The following is a 16,788-nucleotide window of genomic DNA, read 5'->3' on the forward strand; positions in this document are numbered from 1 at the left end:
CTGGTCACCATGGCTGGGCAGGACAGGGCGGGACTGGTCGCCATGACTGGGCAGGACGTGAGGAGACTGGTCGCCATGACTGGGTAGGACGTAACACAACTGGTCACCATGGCTGGGCAGGACAGGACGGGACTGGTCGCCATGACTGGCCATGGCAATTTTGTCGATTTACGATCCTGCGTCTGCTTTCTTCCAATGGTTGTTGTTTATGATATTGTTTTTGTTGGAAGACAAAATACAAATATTCAAAACGCACATCAAGAGAGACGAATGTTGCTTTCTTGGGCCGTGGCCTGCCTCATTTCATTTGATTGGATTTTGTATAGCGATGCCACCGCGTGTGTGCGCGGGCGTGCCAGCTCAGCGCCTGGCAGAGTGCTGGGTGACAGTCTTTCTCAGCAGGACGAGTGTCGTGACAAAGTGAAACATGCTTGTGAGGAGGCTGCCCGGTCGCTTCCCAAGCCAAGAGCAGACAACACACATAAAGACGTCACGTCGCTCGCATAAACATTTCACTTGCAAAAATTGAAATGCCAGTTTTCAGTCAACCTTAACGGAATTGCAAATATCGAAGAGTCTTCAGTCAAGCTCATGTTCATATTTCTGTAAATAGTGAGTCAGTGATGCTAACAAACTTGTTTTCATAATCACTGGAGACTATTTGGGTCACTTATACGTTAAGGTCACTTAAAGGGATACTTGACGCATTGAGACATTTTCAACGGTAAAAAGTTTATATTTTGTCCACAATTAATTTGATAATTTTATTATTTTTCATGTATGAATGAATACCTTTAAAAACAAATGTTTCCACTTGCTGTCGACTGAAGATGACATCACATGTGCTGAGGAAACAGGTAGTGACCAATCATGGCTCAGTTTGATGACCAAACTTAGAAAACAGGTGAGGCGTGATTGGTCGTTATCTAATTCCTCAGCACAGGTGATGTCATCTTCAATCGAAAGCAAGTGGAAAAGCAAGTTTCTCGAAAAATTTAGTTATCACAGTGTCACTTGTGAGCTATTTTTAGAACAAACTTGTGTGCTACTCATGTTGTCATTGGAGCTAAGTAATACCTGCTGGCACTTTTTTTGTTTTTTGTTTTTAGGACCACGCAGGTCAATAAACCGAGCAAAAAGTCATCCGTTTGCAAATGCCTCTTTCGTCTTGCTTGCCCTCCCCTCTCTGCTTATCAAGAAGGAGAAAAAAAAGTTTTGATTTTTGCAAATCATATTATATTGTGCCCTGCTTAAAAGACCACTCGAAAAGAGAAGAGCTCATTACTGATGACAGCCAGTATTAGCAGTTATTGAAACCTTGACTTTTAAAACCCACACTCCAAAAAGAGTTGGGTCAAAAATAACCCAACTATTCAAAAATGGACCGATCCTCTACTTGGGTCGATTTGACCCAACTTTGAGTCAAGAAATGGGTCTTTTAATGTAAAATAACTCTTAAATATTGGTCAGATCCTTTACTTGGGTCAAAAAATGGGGTCATTTTGTCTCTCTAAAACAACCCAAAAAGTTGGGTCAAATCGACCCATAAAGTGGATCGGTCAATTTTTGATCCTTTACTTGGGTCAAAAAATTGGGTCATTTTGTCTCTCTAAAACAACCCAAAAAGTTGGGTCAAATCGACCCATAAAGTGGATCGGTCAATTTTTGATCCATAATTGATTGAACTTTTGACCCAACTGTTTTAGAGTGCATCATCCAACTGATAATTGGCCTATTCCTATTTGACTCTTTTTATACGCGCTTGATAAATGCTATATAGATAATGATGAGTGAAATTGTAAACCACGAATACTGTAGGTGGAGTTTCACTATCTGAGCTTCTCATTGGACAACTGTGAACTGCTCTGTATTTAATGTAAAACGTCCCGTTTCACCACATTCATCCTTGTCTGTTTTGCCGGCCTCATTATTCCCCCGAGACTCATTGCTGCCGACATATTCCAAACATGCGGTGGCCATAGATTCACGCGTACGCGGACATAGCGCCGGTGCTTGCTGATTGGTTCGACAATGCAGGGAAGTTGCTTTTGAGGCCTTTTGGGGGGCACTTGGACCCTCGCGGGGGAGCCTCCAAACTATCGAGGCGACTGGCCGGCATGCTCGACTCCCACAACACGTTTACGACCAAACGCTGAGCGCCATCTGTCAGTCACTGTGATCAGGAGGCAGGACACGCACACACGCACACGCACACGCACACGCTTCCTGTCTGGCTCAATGCTCTTCCATCAGTGGGAAGGAGGACCAATCAAAGCGCGAGGATGACTTACGCATATTGTAAAGACACAAAACATTCGGATCATTTGCAGGCTTTTCATTACTATCGCTGACAACTACATTCTGCATGACTTGACGGATTTTTTAAATATATATTTGTTTTAAAATTAAAAACAGTACAAATCTGGACTTGGACGCAAATTAATAAGTAATTAAAATGTCAAGAAAACAGAAAATGGCTTTAAATTGCTCCTTTTTTCCTGTTTAAAGCACAAATAAACCCATACAGTCAAATTTCCTGTGCTCATCATTATGCCTCAACAAACTGAATTCTCACTTGTGAGAAAATAAGTTTTTTACGTAAATTGCAGTTTTTTTGTCACATTTATTGTCCAATTGATTCATGATCGTTGATGCGCAAACATCTCGGAAGTCTTTAAATGTTGCAGATGGTATCTTTAAGGAGCATCCTGGTGTTTAACGGCAAACTGCGTCTTCTATAAATAAAAAAGCCACCGCATATTATTTGCTTAGCTCATGACTTGTTGACGTTTTAATTCATTTTTTCACGAGTTTCAATCCAAGAAGCTTGTAAATAACTGTCGTGGCGTCACGTGACACTTTTTTTTTTCAAGATGACGCTTCCTGTAGAAGACGAGTGCACTTCCCGCGACCCCGCCCCGGACAAAATGGGTCAACAGACCTTCGCTAAGGGCGCAATTAACATGCAAATGAGCGCTTGTCGCTAATGGCGATGGCAACACGCTCTTATGATGGAAATATGTTACCCGTTTTGCTTCAACATTAGTCAGCTGAGCATGGGGGGCACCCGATCCCCCTCCACCACTCTCTTCCTGAGGCCTCCCCCAGGGCAGAGGCAGGTGCATGGCGCCCTGCGCACGCACACACGCACACACACAACACAAGCAGGCGGTTTTAATCAGCCCGTCATCCTGGTCAATAAGTTATCCTCTCAACTGCTTTTGTTCGAGGCCAACGCTGCCTCATTCACACTCAATTCACTTTCTCCCGACGCCTGCGGGCACACACACACACACCCCCGCACACACACACACCCACACACACACACACTCTACAAGCAGACCACAAGCAGATGTAAGTTCTAGAACGCAGGCCGAGGAAGGTTGTGACATCGCCGTCATCTGATTGGCCGACACATGTAGCCGTTTTTTTAAAGGGGAAGTCAACCCCCCCACCCCCCCCCCAATTTTTTTTTGACAATAATATGCTCTATGCATAATATTGCCCCTGGATTTTGCTTCATAATTCTTATTCCACAAATGTAGTGAGGTCACATATAACATTATTGTCAAGAAATGTTTAAGGTTGACTTCCACTTTAAAGAGCTCTTTGGAGTTTGTCACTTTGTTTTACTCGTGACTGCCACCTCTGGTCGGAAGCATGACTGCAGCCACTGTGTCAAGCTCGTGCATGGTGCGTGTGCAAGTACATGCGCTTGAATAAACTCTTCGTGGTTTTTTTGTTTTTCAGTTTTCTTGGAATCTGAGCTGGAGTTTGTGTTGTGCTTGAAGCTGGCCTCTTGTTTGTTTGTTTTTTCAGTTTTCATCCCAATTGTGCACTCTAAAAACAGTAAGCCAATTATGGATCAAAAATGGACCGATGCACTTTATGGGTTAATTTGATCCAATTTTCTGGGTTGTTTTATACAAAATGACCCAATTTTCTGACCCAAGTAAAGGATCTGACCAATTTGCTCAGGGCTCAGGTAACAACCAATCACAGTTCAGCTTCAGAAAAAAGGTGCCCTGAGCAACTGTGATGTCATTTACACTCGACAGCAAGTGGCAAAAATGGCCGCCTTCTGATATTGATAAAAATAATAAGAAACTGCTGTATTTTACTGCATATTCCTCAAACGTGAAGAAATGCCGGATTCTGCCGGAACCGCTAATTGCGACGACATCATTACGGCCTTGCACTTGTTTGTCTTTTCACCTGAATGCTGGCGTCCATAAGGTGCCCTCATTTGCATACATGCCTTAAACATGCGTGTGACATTTGTATGCGATTTGCATGCGTTCACTGTTTCTCAGACTCGCCGCCACCCTTGGTGAATGTAACACGGGGGCGGCCTTGGCAGTTGTTGGCCTCCTAATTAGGCCGAATGGAAAAGTATTGACGAGTCCATTTGCTTTGAAAGGCCAGCATAATAAAACTTAAGTCATCGCTAAGCAGCTTCCCTTGACAACATCCTCCTCAGAGGAGCGCGCTTAAAAGGCCGTCGCAGCTACACGCCTATTTACATGCCATCTGCCAGCTCGCACACACACACACACACACACACACACACACACACACAAGCAACTCATTCCTAAAGACAAAAACAGCAGCAGAAAATGAACTCTTTCAGTCCTTCTGAAATCACAGAAGGCCTCCGTTCCCTTGGTCTATTATTTGCCTTAATCTTCATTTGCATGATCCCTCCCCCTCTGCTCCCCCAAGAGCAAAATGTGTCTAATCCTCTGCTTTTTACCATCGTGTAATCCCACCACCTCTCTGTGATGTCATTCTCCCCTTCTGGGTCCCACGTGAACAATTAGCTTGTAATCTGCACAAACATACATTCTGTCATTGCAAGAGATGAGACATGGGGGGGGGGTGCACGTTTTTTTTGATGGGGACCGAGGCACCCGTGGGACCAGTGAACAAACCGCTCGGCACTCCCGAGTGTGGATTAGCAATCCAACTGGGCTGCATTAATGGGAACCTCTTTTTTACTCGTTTTGCATTTCTGCTTGGGAAAAATGTTCAAATCAATAAATGTTGCGCAACTTAGATGAACTTTTTTAAAATTATTATTTATGTTGCTTTTTTTTTTCAAAGTCCATTACACTGCAATCATTTGTTTCCCTTAACTTTGCATTTGAGTTACTAGAAATGTATTATTTTGTGGGGAAGGGGGAAATAATATTCATGGAACTTGATGTTTTGTATGCAAAAATGAGAAATGTGTTAAACGCCGTTTACAGTAGAATCTCGTAATTTATTTATTTCATGTTAAATTCAGTATTGTAGGTTAGGTTGTGCTTGCAGAGCTTTCCATTTGAAATGCAGTTTTATATGGCCTCTCATCAAAACCTTTGAGAAAGATTGAAATAAATTCCATTCCATAAACCAACGTAAATTTAATGCAACAAATTGCATTTAATATAAACATTTCATAAATCATTTATTTTAATGAATAGGTTGTGTTTTCTTGCAAAAACTTAATAGATAGATAGAGAGCTAGATAGATAGATTGATTCATTGATTCATTGATTGATTTTTTTATCCCTCAAGGGAAATTAAATAGAATTTAATAATAAAACAATGTTATTTTATTATTTCCAAGAGCAAGTGTTAATCGAGTACATTTATGTCAAATAAATTTCTTTAGGAATTGATTTTTTAAATTAAACATAGTTAGAGGTGAACAATAGATATTCATCATGTGGTTATTTCATGAGAATATTTTATTTATTTTGTCAAATAGACTTGACTCTCTGCAAATGGTCATTTCATGCACTGCAGGCCCAAATCCTTGAAGGAGATTTCACAGAAAAATACACGTTCTAAAATCGTGTCGACGTGTATGATGCATCGTCGTTATTGCAGTGTTAATAGAGACGGTTCAGCCCAAGGGTCATTTCTTGAAAAATATGCATAAATGTTCTTATTAAAAAAAAACTGTATTTGAAAAATATGCATAAATGTTCTAAAAAAAAAGAATGACCCAAAAAAGAGTATAGACAGTTTATCTGATCCATAATTTTAGTTTTATTGAAATGTCATCCAGGTCCTCTGGGTGCTTCATAATAAATATTTCATCAACAATATAAAAAAATAAAGACAGACAGTCTCTGGGCGTAACAAATTGAGCAGAAATTAATGTCAGCATTCGAGCAACATGCACAAAAAAAAACAAGAAAAAAAAAGTCAAATGAGAGCAGACATGTTTGTACAATTAGTCACTAATGAAAAAATCAATTACAAAAACTATAAAGCCAGTGTTTGCTACATTTTTGGTCAAGAAACAAAAAGCAAATTTTTAATATGGAACTCAGTTTTTTTTCGTTTATATCCTTGTTACAAGGCACAAAGAGCAATCTTCATTTTCACAAAATAAAGACAACCAAAATGTTCATGCACAATTTTTTTTCCTGCGTATTTTTATTTCTTTTTACCTTCAAGTTTGAAAGCATCAGTCTTAAGTAGCACAAGTCCTTGGTACAAGGAGGGATATTACACACATTTTCTCATATGGACCCAACAAGAAAACAGACAGCAACATGCACGCACGAATCCGCTCGTCATGCTCTCCCTCGAAAAGTCCTTGAAACGATGGACAAATCATTTCATGCCGTCCTTGGCCTCCCCCGTCAGTCTCGTCAGGCCGGAGGAGGCGATGGGGATGTGAGGCGGAGGCGGGGGAGGCGGCGGAGGAGGAGGCGGCGGCACCTGGCAGATGGCGCACGGGCACGGCAAGCCGGCCCAGTGCTGGAACCCGGAGCCCAGCTGCAGGCCGGGGGGCGCGGTGGCCGGCGAGCCCTTCATCAGGGCGTGCGGGGCCCGGATGGAGGTGAGCACGGGGAGGGTGGACGAGGTGGTGGACGTGGTGGTCGACGAGAGCCCGCCGCCCAAGAGCGGGTGCACCTGGTGGGCGGCGGCGGCAGCCGCGGCCGCCGCCGCCGCCGCCGCCGCTGCCGCCGCGGCTCCCGGGTGCGCCACGGTGCCGCAGTGGAAGGCCGAGTGCTGCCCGCCGTAGATTTCCCCCACCAGCCGCTTCATCTCGTCCAGGGAGCTGTTGAGCATGAGGATGTAGTTCCGGGCCAGCAGCAGTGTGGCGATCTTGGACAGCTTGCGCACGGAGGGTCCGTGCGCGTAGGGCATGACCTCGCGCAGGCCGTCCATGGCCAGGTTGAGGTCGTGCATGCGCTTGCGCTCGCGCCCGTTGATCTTGAGGCGCAGGTGGAACATCTCCTCCTCGGTCACTTGCTTCTTCAGCTTGAACTTGTTGGCTTCGCCGCCGCTGCTGCTCTCCACCGACGACGAGGACGAGGCCGACTTGGACTCGGACATCTTGCCGGCCTGCGTGGACGACGAGACGGGGTGCTGCTGGTGGTGTTGGTGGTGCAGGTGGGTGAAGTGCGGGTGCAAGTGGTGGAAGTGGTGGCTGGGGAGGTGCTCTCGGAGGAACATAGCATCCATGTCCGGGGATGAGGCTCTGCTGCTCGGGCTGGAATCGGAATTCATTTTATGGCTTGGCCTCCGAGGCTTCCTCCCCCCTCTCTCTCTTACTCACTCACTTTCTACCTCTCTCTATTTCCCCCCTGCCCCCCTCTCTCTCTCTCTCTCTCGCTCTCTCTCTCTCTTTAGATGCCCACCTGCGCGCTTTTACGCACCGGCTCTCTTTCTTGTCTTGTCGCCTATGTGGAGGCTCCGGGAGGTGTCAGCCGCTTTTTATACGGGGCGGCCGCCGCGCAAAAGCCGCGTTGCTATTCATAACGCCTTGTTAGGACGATGACGCGCCTCTTTCTTTTTTTTTTTTTAAGAGGAGGAGGAGGAGGAGGAGGCGTGCTTTGACTGTCCCACTGACCGCGGTGCGCATCCATTCAGCGCCATTGTCAGGACACCGCCGGGAGGGGCGAACTCGCCTCTTCTCGCCACTCACTCCCGACTTTCGGTTTCACTCGAGCGTTCTCATTTTCTCGCTTTTTTGTTTTTTTGGGTAGTCGGAGAGGCCTCGTGCGTATTTTGACGCACGGAAATGTTGTTTGTTTTCCTTACGCGCCTTCAACTTGGAAAAAGTAAACAAATACGATGAAAAGTCAAGTCGGAAAAAGTTGAAAGTAAGGAAGCTTTATCATGTTAAAGTTAAAGGTAACACGCCCTCAAGGTTGAGGTTAAGGCAACATCCAAATCTCAGTTGCTATATAATATGTCGAGGGGGGAAATAAAATAAATAAATATATGAATATATTCTTTTTAAGATTTAAATGAATTCTCCACATTTGTATTTGTCATAAGTGGAAGCTAACAGACAGTGGAATGAACCAATGAGCAAAGAGCGGACGTGACGTCAGAAAAGCAACACGTTTAAGTCTATTTTTTTCTTCTTTTTTTTGCTGAGTCGAGTAAAAATCCAACATGCCTACTAGCCAAAGAGAGGCAGTACTGAATGACTTATGTCGTTGTCGCGGGAACAACTTGAAGATTTATGGCGTCATGAGTCATTTGATATTCGAACAGACGAATTTGATTGGCCGACCTGTTTTCGGCCAGTGCTGAATCGCTGTCTATGGACGCCAGGCTATGAGTGCCATGTTTGCAAGGCAGGGAGGCAGTGAGGAGGACATTTTTTGACTCATTTGTAAGTTTTGTTCTCTTGTGATTTGCAATGCGAGTGAGTGGGTTATTACAAGGCAAGCAAGCGGTGAGGAAGGAGAAGCAGAGTGGGGGGAAAAACTGTACAAATCTAGACTTAGACTTCTTTCTATACAACCCAAACTATTATTAGATCGTTTGAGCACATTGTTCCACATTTACAAATCGCGCGAGTGGGTGTTATTGTGAGGCAGGCAAGTGTGAGTAAAGCGGATAGTCTGAATCTGGACCGAGACAATCTTTTTTGATGGACCTAAGCAAAATGTTGATGGCTGTTTGTATTAATTGCATTTTTTTTTAATGGTTGTCTTATGGGCAGTGCTGCAAGTTGGTGCTTTTGACAAGGCAGGAAAGCGGTGTAGAGCTTTTTGTACATTGACGGATGAGCGAGTGGGTGTTTGTGAGGCGGGCAAGCGGTGCAAGACGCAGAAATCAGTGGTCCACATCGGAACCCCTACCGATCATTTTGATGAACATTAGTAATTATGGAACTATTTCTCTCACTCTCTTTCTCTCACCCTCTTTCTCATTTTTTATTTCTTTCATTTTCTATCTCTTTCATCTCTCCATCTGTCATCCCTCACTTTTGATCTCTCTCCATTGCCTTCATTTCTCTTTCTCTCCATCTTCCTCTCTTTAGTTCTTTCTCTCCCCCATCTCTCTCTCTCTCATTTTTTTTATCTCTTTCATTTTCTATCTCTTTTGTCTCTCCGTCTGTCATCCCTCACTTTTGATCTCTCAATTGCCTTCATCTCTCTTTCTCTCCATCTTCCTCTCTTTAGCTCTTTCTATCGCTCTTTCTATCTCTTGCTTTCTCACATATTTCTTTTGTCACTCACTATTTCCGATCTCTGGATTTCTCTCTCTCTCAATCCTACGCTTCAGCTTTCTACCGCTCTACTTTGCTCTATCGCTCCATATATTGCTATCGTTGCGTCTCTCGTTCTTTTTTCGTCTCTCATTTTATGTCTCTGTCGCTTCATCTTTTCACACTCTTTCTCTCGTCTATGTGACAGATCGGCATCTTTACATGATTCCCTATTGCTTTCTGTCGCTATTTCTCCATCTCTCTTTCTCCATATATTTCTCTCTCTCTCTCTCTCTGATTGTCTCTCTTCCTCGACCTGTCATGTGTGTTTTTCTATCTGCGTCTTTCTGTAATGTCTTGTAGTTTGCCAATGCGAGTCGGCGTCAGCCATGGGCGGCGCGAACGTGTGCGCTCTGCCGGCCATATGGCAGCACGTGGGCGGCAGAGCTGTGACCCGTCGTAGCCCCCCCCCCCTCCAGCCCGTATCCCCCTCGTCTGGCCCCTCCTCCTATAAAGCTTCTTATTTGGCCCCAGTCTGGCTTGAATGGCACACCAGGGCCACAAAGTACAACAATGACTAATCGGCCTGCGCCTTATTTGATTGCTTGTATAGCTTACAACGCAAGCAAGAACAAGTGACATCAAGACATGTTAAAAAAAAAAAAAAAAAAGATTAAGACAGCTGGGGTAAGCATAAGTACGTAGACATTTTTGTTTTGGGCTTTTTAAAACGTTGGTTTGCATACTTTTACACAAAAATACTCTCCAAGTGCCACCACTACGGGCAACATTCAAATATGTTTGGCTAGGAGGCCTAAATTTGCATATTAAAAAAAAAACAGCCACATGTTTTAATCCTCAAAATTATATTTGATATTATTGTAACATTATTCCCAGTTTGAACATGTCACTTAAATAAAGGAAAATAAAAAAACTCTACATCTAATAATTCAATTAAAATGTATTGTACACATTTGACCTCCATGTTTTAAATCAAAATGCTATTAAAGATTAAATGCAAATGAATTGTGCTTCAAAGTTAAATACAACTGAACTGTGCTTAAATTGCATCCGGGTTTAAATGCACTCGCAAACCTTAAAAATAGTCATTTGTTCCTCCTTTATTAATTTTTTGTGTCATCAGTTCAAATCAATGAAGCAGTTTTTTCATTTGTTGTTTTAATCATTCTATTTTATTCTTGCTTTATTTTAGTGATTATTTCCCTTTTTACTGATCTAAAAAAAATGGAGGAATTTGTGTGTTGTGATTTGTGCTATGTCTACTCTGGGTAGAATTATGTCATTTTAAAATATTTTGATTATGGACATTAAAACACAGAAAAAAAGTAAAACATCAGCATTTTCATTAGTAACAGTTACTTATTTAAAGTGAAATTGTTTTGAGACCTTAATTAATTAACCTATATATAAAAATATAAAAAAGTGTGTGTGTGTGTGTGTGTGTTTACTTTTTTATCAGTACACTTAAAACTGTTTTTTTTAACAAAACAACCCAAAAAAGTTGTTTTGACCAAAATTGTATAACAGTTTTAAGGGTAATAAAGGATTATGTTAGTTTTTAAACATAACATGCATATTATTTATTGTTAGTAATTTCCGTTTAGCAATGTTTTAACATTTAAATGATTCACGATTTCATACGGTCATCAAAACAACTTCAAACGTAAGCAAAACTACAAAATGCAATTGAAAATTCATAGGCGTGTCGTAAAATGATGTTGTCATATTTTTGTAATATGAGAATGCTTGAAAATCACTGTCAAGTATTTCCACATAATGCATTGAATTCAGTCGGCTGTTTTGATGCATCTGAGTGGACCAACAGCTCAACAAATTGTCCGCCCGTCTGTCTGTCCACCCCACGTCCGCCACCCACGCCACTTGAAATAATCATCAAATGTCTCCCCGACTCTCCTCCCGCGTGCTGTGCCATGAGATCGCCCTGCTAGAAGAGTTCAAGAAAAGAAAAAAAGCCCCAAACGCGCATTGACGGGGCCCTCATTGTTGGGCCAACCCCAAAAGAAGGAGTGGGGTGGGGGTGGGGGGGGGGGCGCTCCCCCCTGCTCCCCTCATAAAGGTGCGAGAGCAAAGCGGCGGTCCCGCCTTTGCTCTCGCCTGGTGGCATTTCAAAGTGTCAAGCTTTGAATACCAATTGCTTGAACTGGACATATGTGGATCCGCTGTAAACCTGCTAATCCCGTCCCCAAGTGTTCCTTTGTGTGGCGGGGGTCGGGGGGGGAGCGCGGCAGAAAGTGTTCCTAATCCCACCGGTGTGTGTCAATGAGGTGTGTGCGTCGGCTATCAAGTTGGGCCTTTTGAGGCTTTCGCTTCACATCGCACTCTAAAAACAGTTGGGTCAAAAATAACCCAACGATGGGTCAAGAATGGACCCAACCTCTACTTGGGTCGATTTGACCCAACTTTGTGTCAAGAAATGGGTCTTTTAGTGGAAAACAACTCGGAAATATTGGTCAGATCCTTTACTTGGGTTTAAAAAAATGGGGTCATTTTGTATTAAACATTCCAGAAAGTTGAGTCAAATTGACCCATAAAGTGGATCGGTCCATTTTTGATCCATAATTGGGTTACTTTTGACCCAACTGTATTTAGAGTGTACAGTCTGTGACTCCTCAACTCTCTCCGTATCTCCCACAGAGACCAATCTTATAACATAATGTACAAAAATGGACGAAAATGTTCATCAAAGACCTGACCTGACCTCATTCTTGTCAAACAGCAATATGTACTCAAACATTCAACAATTTGACTGAGACTTGACTTATAATTATTACTAAGTTGTAAAAAAAAATAAAAATAAATCCCATACACATAATACCCGTTTTGCCCATTGGAACACTGTTGAGAACCAAAACAGCAGCACCTATAGAAGCATGAATCAAATTTGACCAACCAATGCATTTCCCGTCAGAAAATTAAGAATGGTAACTGTGAGTTGTCTACAAAATGTGATCAGTGTGCTTTACATGCAGACAGGAAAGAGTTTATCCATGAGCCCGTTTGAATTCTGTTGCTACCTAAAAACAGCAGCACCTATGGGAGGCATCAGTCCTCCTTTTCCCATCATTGGGTCAAGCATGGCATTTTATAGACTGTTCACACATGGTCAGAAAATACTTTGAGAACTGAGCTTCAAATATTACCCGTTTTCTTTTTTCTGATGAGAAGCGTTTGTGACTTTGAATTGATGTCTCTGTGGGTGCTGCTGTTTTGGTTCACAACTGACTTCAAATAGGCTCCGCTGCTAACGCTTGAATGGCCACATGTGAACAATAGCATCTATGATCAGAGGTAGTTACAAATTACTGCATTCATTTGTGACTTGTCGCCTCGATATGTGCTGCTGTTTTGGTTGGCAAAATAGTTCAAACATGTATTTAAATGAACTCTGTGTGCGTACAGTAGCATCTAGAATTGCATTATTAAATAGATGTTTTGTTTTCTGATGGGGAAAGGGTGGCATTTATTTATGGCTTTTTATCGATGCCCCAACAGGTGCTGCTGTTTTATTTAGCAACCTCAAATGGGCTTTGCCAGCTAACGCTTGAATGTCGACGTGAGAAACCCTTGGCATTGATGAGCTGCTTTAGTAATAGCTACTACGCTTTTTTTTCCTGATGGAAATACAGAGTCATTTATTTTGGGCTCCATAGGTGCTGCTATTTTGGTTAGCAACACAGTTAAAAATAATAATAAAAAGACCCCTGCTATCTGTACTTTTGAGACAGTCCGAGAGCCTTTGGAGTGCGAGAGTCTGCAGCTCTGAACGTTCTTGATTTGAACCTTTCAGTTGCGGAAAAATCTTCATTGACTTGTCTTGCGTCTCCACTTTGCCGTTTGTCAGCTTTCTTCCTCCGCGTGTGAATTCCACGAGGAAACCAGCTGAGCATAATTAGAAAACAAGCGCAGTGAACTTGCACTTTAAACGAGCTAATAACCGTCATGGGTGGGCCTTGCAACGCCCCCCCCCCCCACACCTCACCCCACTCCCCTAGCAACTCCGCCCACCCTCTCTAACAAGGAGTGCAGAGCTGTAAAGGTTGAATGGACGAGGACAGTAATTGGTGGTCAAATGGTATCAGCGGAACATCTTCCAACTGAGAGCTTCATTAGAGACGTTAGGAGGTCAAGGCCACGCTGGAGATCAGGTCAAGAGTGCTTGCCGTCCAAACATATACATTTGCACTGTTCGGAAAAGGGGTTTTTTTTTCGCCACTAAAACAGAGGACTTAGCATTTTAGCATCAAGACGTGGGAAATATGAAAACGTTAGTTAAAAAAGTTAATTAATTAATTAAATGACTTTCTAGTTTTTTTGGTTCAATTATATTTGGCACAAATCAAGTAAATGTTACTTGAAAAGTGTTTGGATCATGTTAAACGATGACATTTATGAAAATAAATTGTCATAAGAATGAATATGAATAATACAATTGAGAAAGATGGAACAAAATGAAAATGCTGAGCTAAACTGAACTAAGCGGCAAATGATCAGTAATTGATAATTGCTAGAGAATCCATTTGATTGAACGTTCTCGTGTCATTGATTCGATTTACTGTTGCTCCTTTTTAGTAGGGAAAATAAATAGATTACAGAATGTAAAATAAGTGAATACAGTACAATAAACTACACATATAAAATACGATTAAAGTAAATAAATTGGAAAACAAATACATTTAATTCAAATAAATGACATTTTAAAAAATTGCATAAAATTAAAATAAATACAGTAAAAATAAAGAAAATACGTTTAAAAAAGGACTACAATAAAGAATATATATAAAGTAAAGATAATGTAAACAAATAAAGTTGACATAAAAACAAATAATAACCTAATTTTAAAAAAAACACACCATCCCAGATTGACATCACAATGTTACAAACCTCACCCCAAATAAGTGCACAATTTAAAATTTGCCTTGTAATGAAATGTAATGTAATCAACGATTGTTATGTAAATAAATACAGATTTTGTCATCGAGTTAATGTCAGACTGTCATGATTGTCTTTCATCTAATTTGACAATTCATACTGGGGGGGTTGTGTGTGCAATTGCCTTTCGTTTGTTCAATATAGATGTAGCTAAAAGTTTGATCCATCGTAGCATCATATGGACGACAGCAATCAATTGCCAACTAAAGCACACGTGAAATACTTGTGAGAAGTTTTGCTACTGATGCATTTTGTGTGAATCCGAGTTGAAAGCAAAAATATCAATTCGATTTTTTTGGTCTGTCTTCCACCACGAGTAAACAAACCTTCCAGATTAAGCGACCGCCTTTTAATTAACCATGATCAAACCGTGGGGGGCTTGTTAATCGCACACCTCACGATCGTCCCCGCCTATTGAAGTCCTAATTGATATTTGTGGCGCTTGGCTGTTAATTAGGCGGCAAACAAGTCGACGGGACGAAAATGAACAAGCCTCCGCCGTCGGACTCAACTTTGATGCCCGGCGAGAGAAAAGAAAAAGTACGTGTACTGTGGTGTGAAATTGAGTTTTATGTCCGACCAGCAGATCGGAGGCCTTGAAGTGGACCCTTTTACAACACACACACACATTACACACTACACACGCACTCATGCGTTCACAAGCCCGCCTCACCCCGTCACCCGTCTTAAATCTTATGTGTTAATCTCCCCTTGCCCCCTTCTCTCAGATACACAAACATGCTGTGCTTTCACGGGGGAAACCCCCGACACCCCCCCCCCCCCCCTCATTTTCTGCTCATGTGCACCCATTGCGAAGGGCCCAAGCGGACACAAAGTGACGCGGCCCGACTGGAGGATGGGAGGAGTCGGATTGTGCTCTCAATAAAAGGAGAGTTAAAAGGAGAACCCTGTTGCAAATATGCTGCCCGGTTGCTTAAGTGTGTGAGTTTGTGTGTGTTGACATGAGTGTGTCTTGTGAGAGTAAATAAGAATGAGTGTGAGAGAGTGCCTTTTGTGTGGGAGAGTTAGCGTGAGATATTACAAATATGGACGTAAGATTGAAACTGTGTGAGTTTGTGAGTATGAAAGTAATGTGTGAGTTAGAGTGTGAGAGAGACTGTGTGTGATATTGAAAGTTTGAATGCAAGATTGAAACGGGCTGTGTGAGATTGTGTGTTTGAGAGTACGTATGGCTCTGTGTTTGTAAGACTGTGTGAGATTGTGTTTTAATGTGAGTTTGCATGTTGGGCTTTAAGTGTGTGTGTGTAAGTTTGTATTATTTGTGGATTTGTGTGAGAGGAAATAAAAGTTTGAGTGAAAGCAGGGTCTATGTGGGTGTATTTGAGATTGTGTGTGAGATACTGAAAATGTATTTGTGTGAGTTAGTGAATGAGAGAGTGTGAGAGATATTGAAAGTTTGTATGCAAGATTGAAACTGTGGCTGTGTGAGATTGTGTGTATGAGATTACGTATGGGTCTGTGCTTGTGAGACTAGTGTATATGGTGAGTGTGAGAGACAGTGAGCATGTGTGTGAGAGATTGAACGTGAGTTTGAGTGTCAGACTGTAAGTGAGTGTGTGTGTGTGTAAGTCTGTATTGTGTTTGTGAATTTGTGTGAGAGGGAATGAGTTTGAGTGAAAGCCGGGTCTATGTGTATATTTTTTTAGATTGTGTTAGCGTGAGTGAACGTATGTGTGAGATACTGAAAATGTGTCGGTTAAATTGTGTATGTGTGGATTGTCGCATGAAGTTGTGGGCAAAAGTGCGTCCGCTGAGCTTTGGCCTTCCGGATGTTCAGTTGACTGTGCTGCGCTGTGATTGGCCAGTCTGCGTTTGGGGGGCGTGGCTTCTCCGTATGAGCCAGAATCGCCTCTGTGAAGTCCCGGCTCGTTTGCACTTTTAATATTTATGCGTGGGGAATGTGGCGCGGGCCTTTTGGAGCCACGCGTGTCGCACACGACCGACAGTAAAACGACACCAGGCGCCGACGACATTTTTCAAGTTTGTTTGACACATTTAAAATGCTAATAAGCCCTTTATTATGTGCTACATCAAATGCAAATGCCGCGTTTTACTGCCGCCGAGTTGGGTCCACGTCGGCATTTGCATATCTTATGTCCGTCTCCTTTGCATGCGGCCGGGAAGCGGGAGGGGGCGGCGTGCGTGCCGACTCCTAATAAATAACATTAACAAGGCGCCTCCCGATAAACAAGCCCCAATAACGCGGCCCCATTAACGAATGCGAGGCCGCGGCCCGTTTGAACGCGGCCGTTTGACACCGCCGGCATATGGTGTGCAAATCCGCACCCCGAACACAGAACGACGACCGCCGCAGCGATGCGGAATTGCAGACGGGTTGAAAAAAC

At 42.7% G+C, this 16,788-nt stretch overlaps 1 protein-coding gene and 1 long non-coding RNA gene across 5 annotated transcripts in view; one reads left to right on the plus strand and one right to left on the minus strand.

Moving 5' to 3' along the window:
* LOC147163459 (uncharacterized) overlaps window positions 1-16,788 on the plus strand; it is a 73,408-nt gene that overhangs the window by 38,258 nt on the left and 18,362 nt on the right. The window lies entirely within an intron of this gene.
* olig3 (oligodendrocyte transcription factor 3) lies at window positions 6,505-7,512 on the minus strand. Its single transcript, XM_086092999.1, has one exon. It carries the CDS (start codon window positions 7,510-7,512, stop codon window positions 6,610-6,612), a length of 903 nt encoding a protein of 300 aa, XP_085949125.1. The 3' UTR covers window positions 6,505-6,609.

Source organism: Leptonotus elevatus, chromosome 13 (genome assembly GCF_054856555.1).
Source record: "Leptonotus elevatus isolate MCC_2025b chromosome 13, RoL_Lele_1.0, whole genome shotgun sequence".
Taxonomy (NCBI): Eukaryota; Metazoa; Chordata; class Actinopteri; order Syngnathiformes; family Syngnathidae; genus Leptonotus; species Leptonotus elevatus.

Bases quoted from the DNA above. Each gene is read 5' to 3' on its own strand.
- olig3 (XM_086092999.1), bottom strand. From the start codon at position 7,512: ATGAATTCCGATTCCAGCCCGAGCAGCAGAGCCTCATCCCCGGACATG.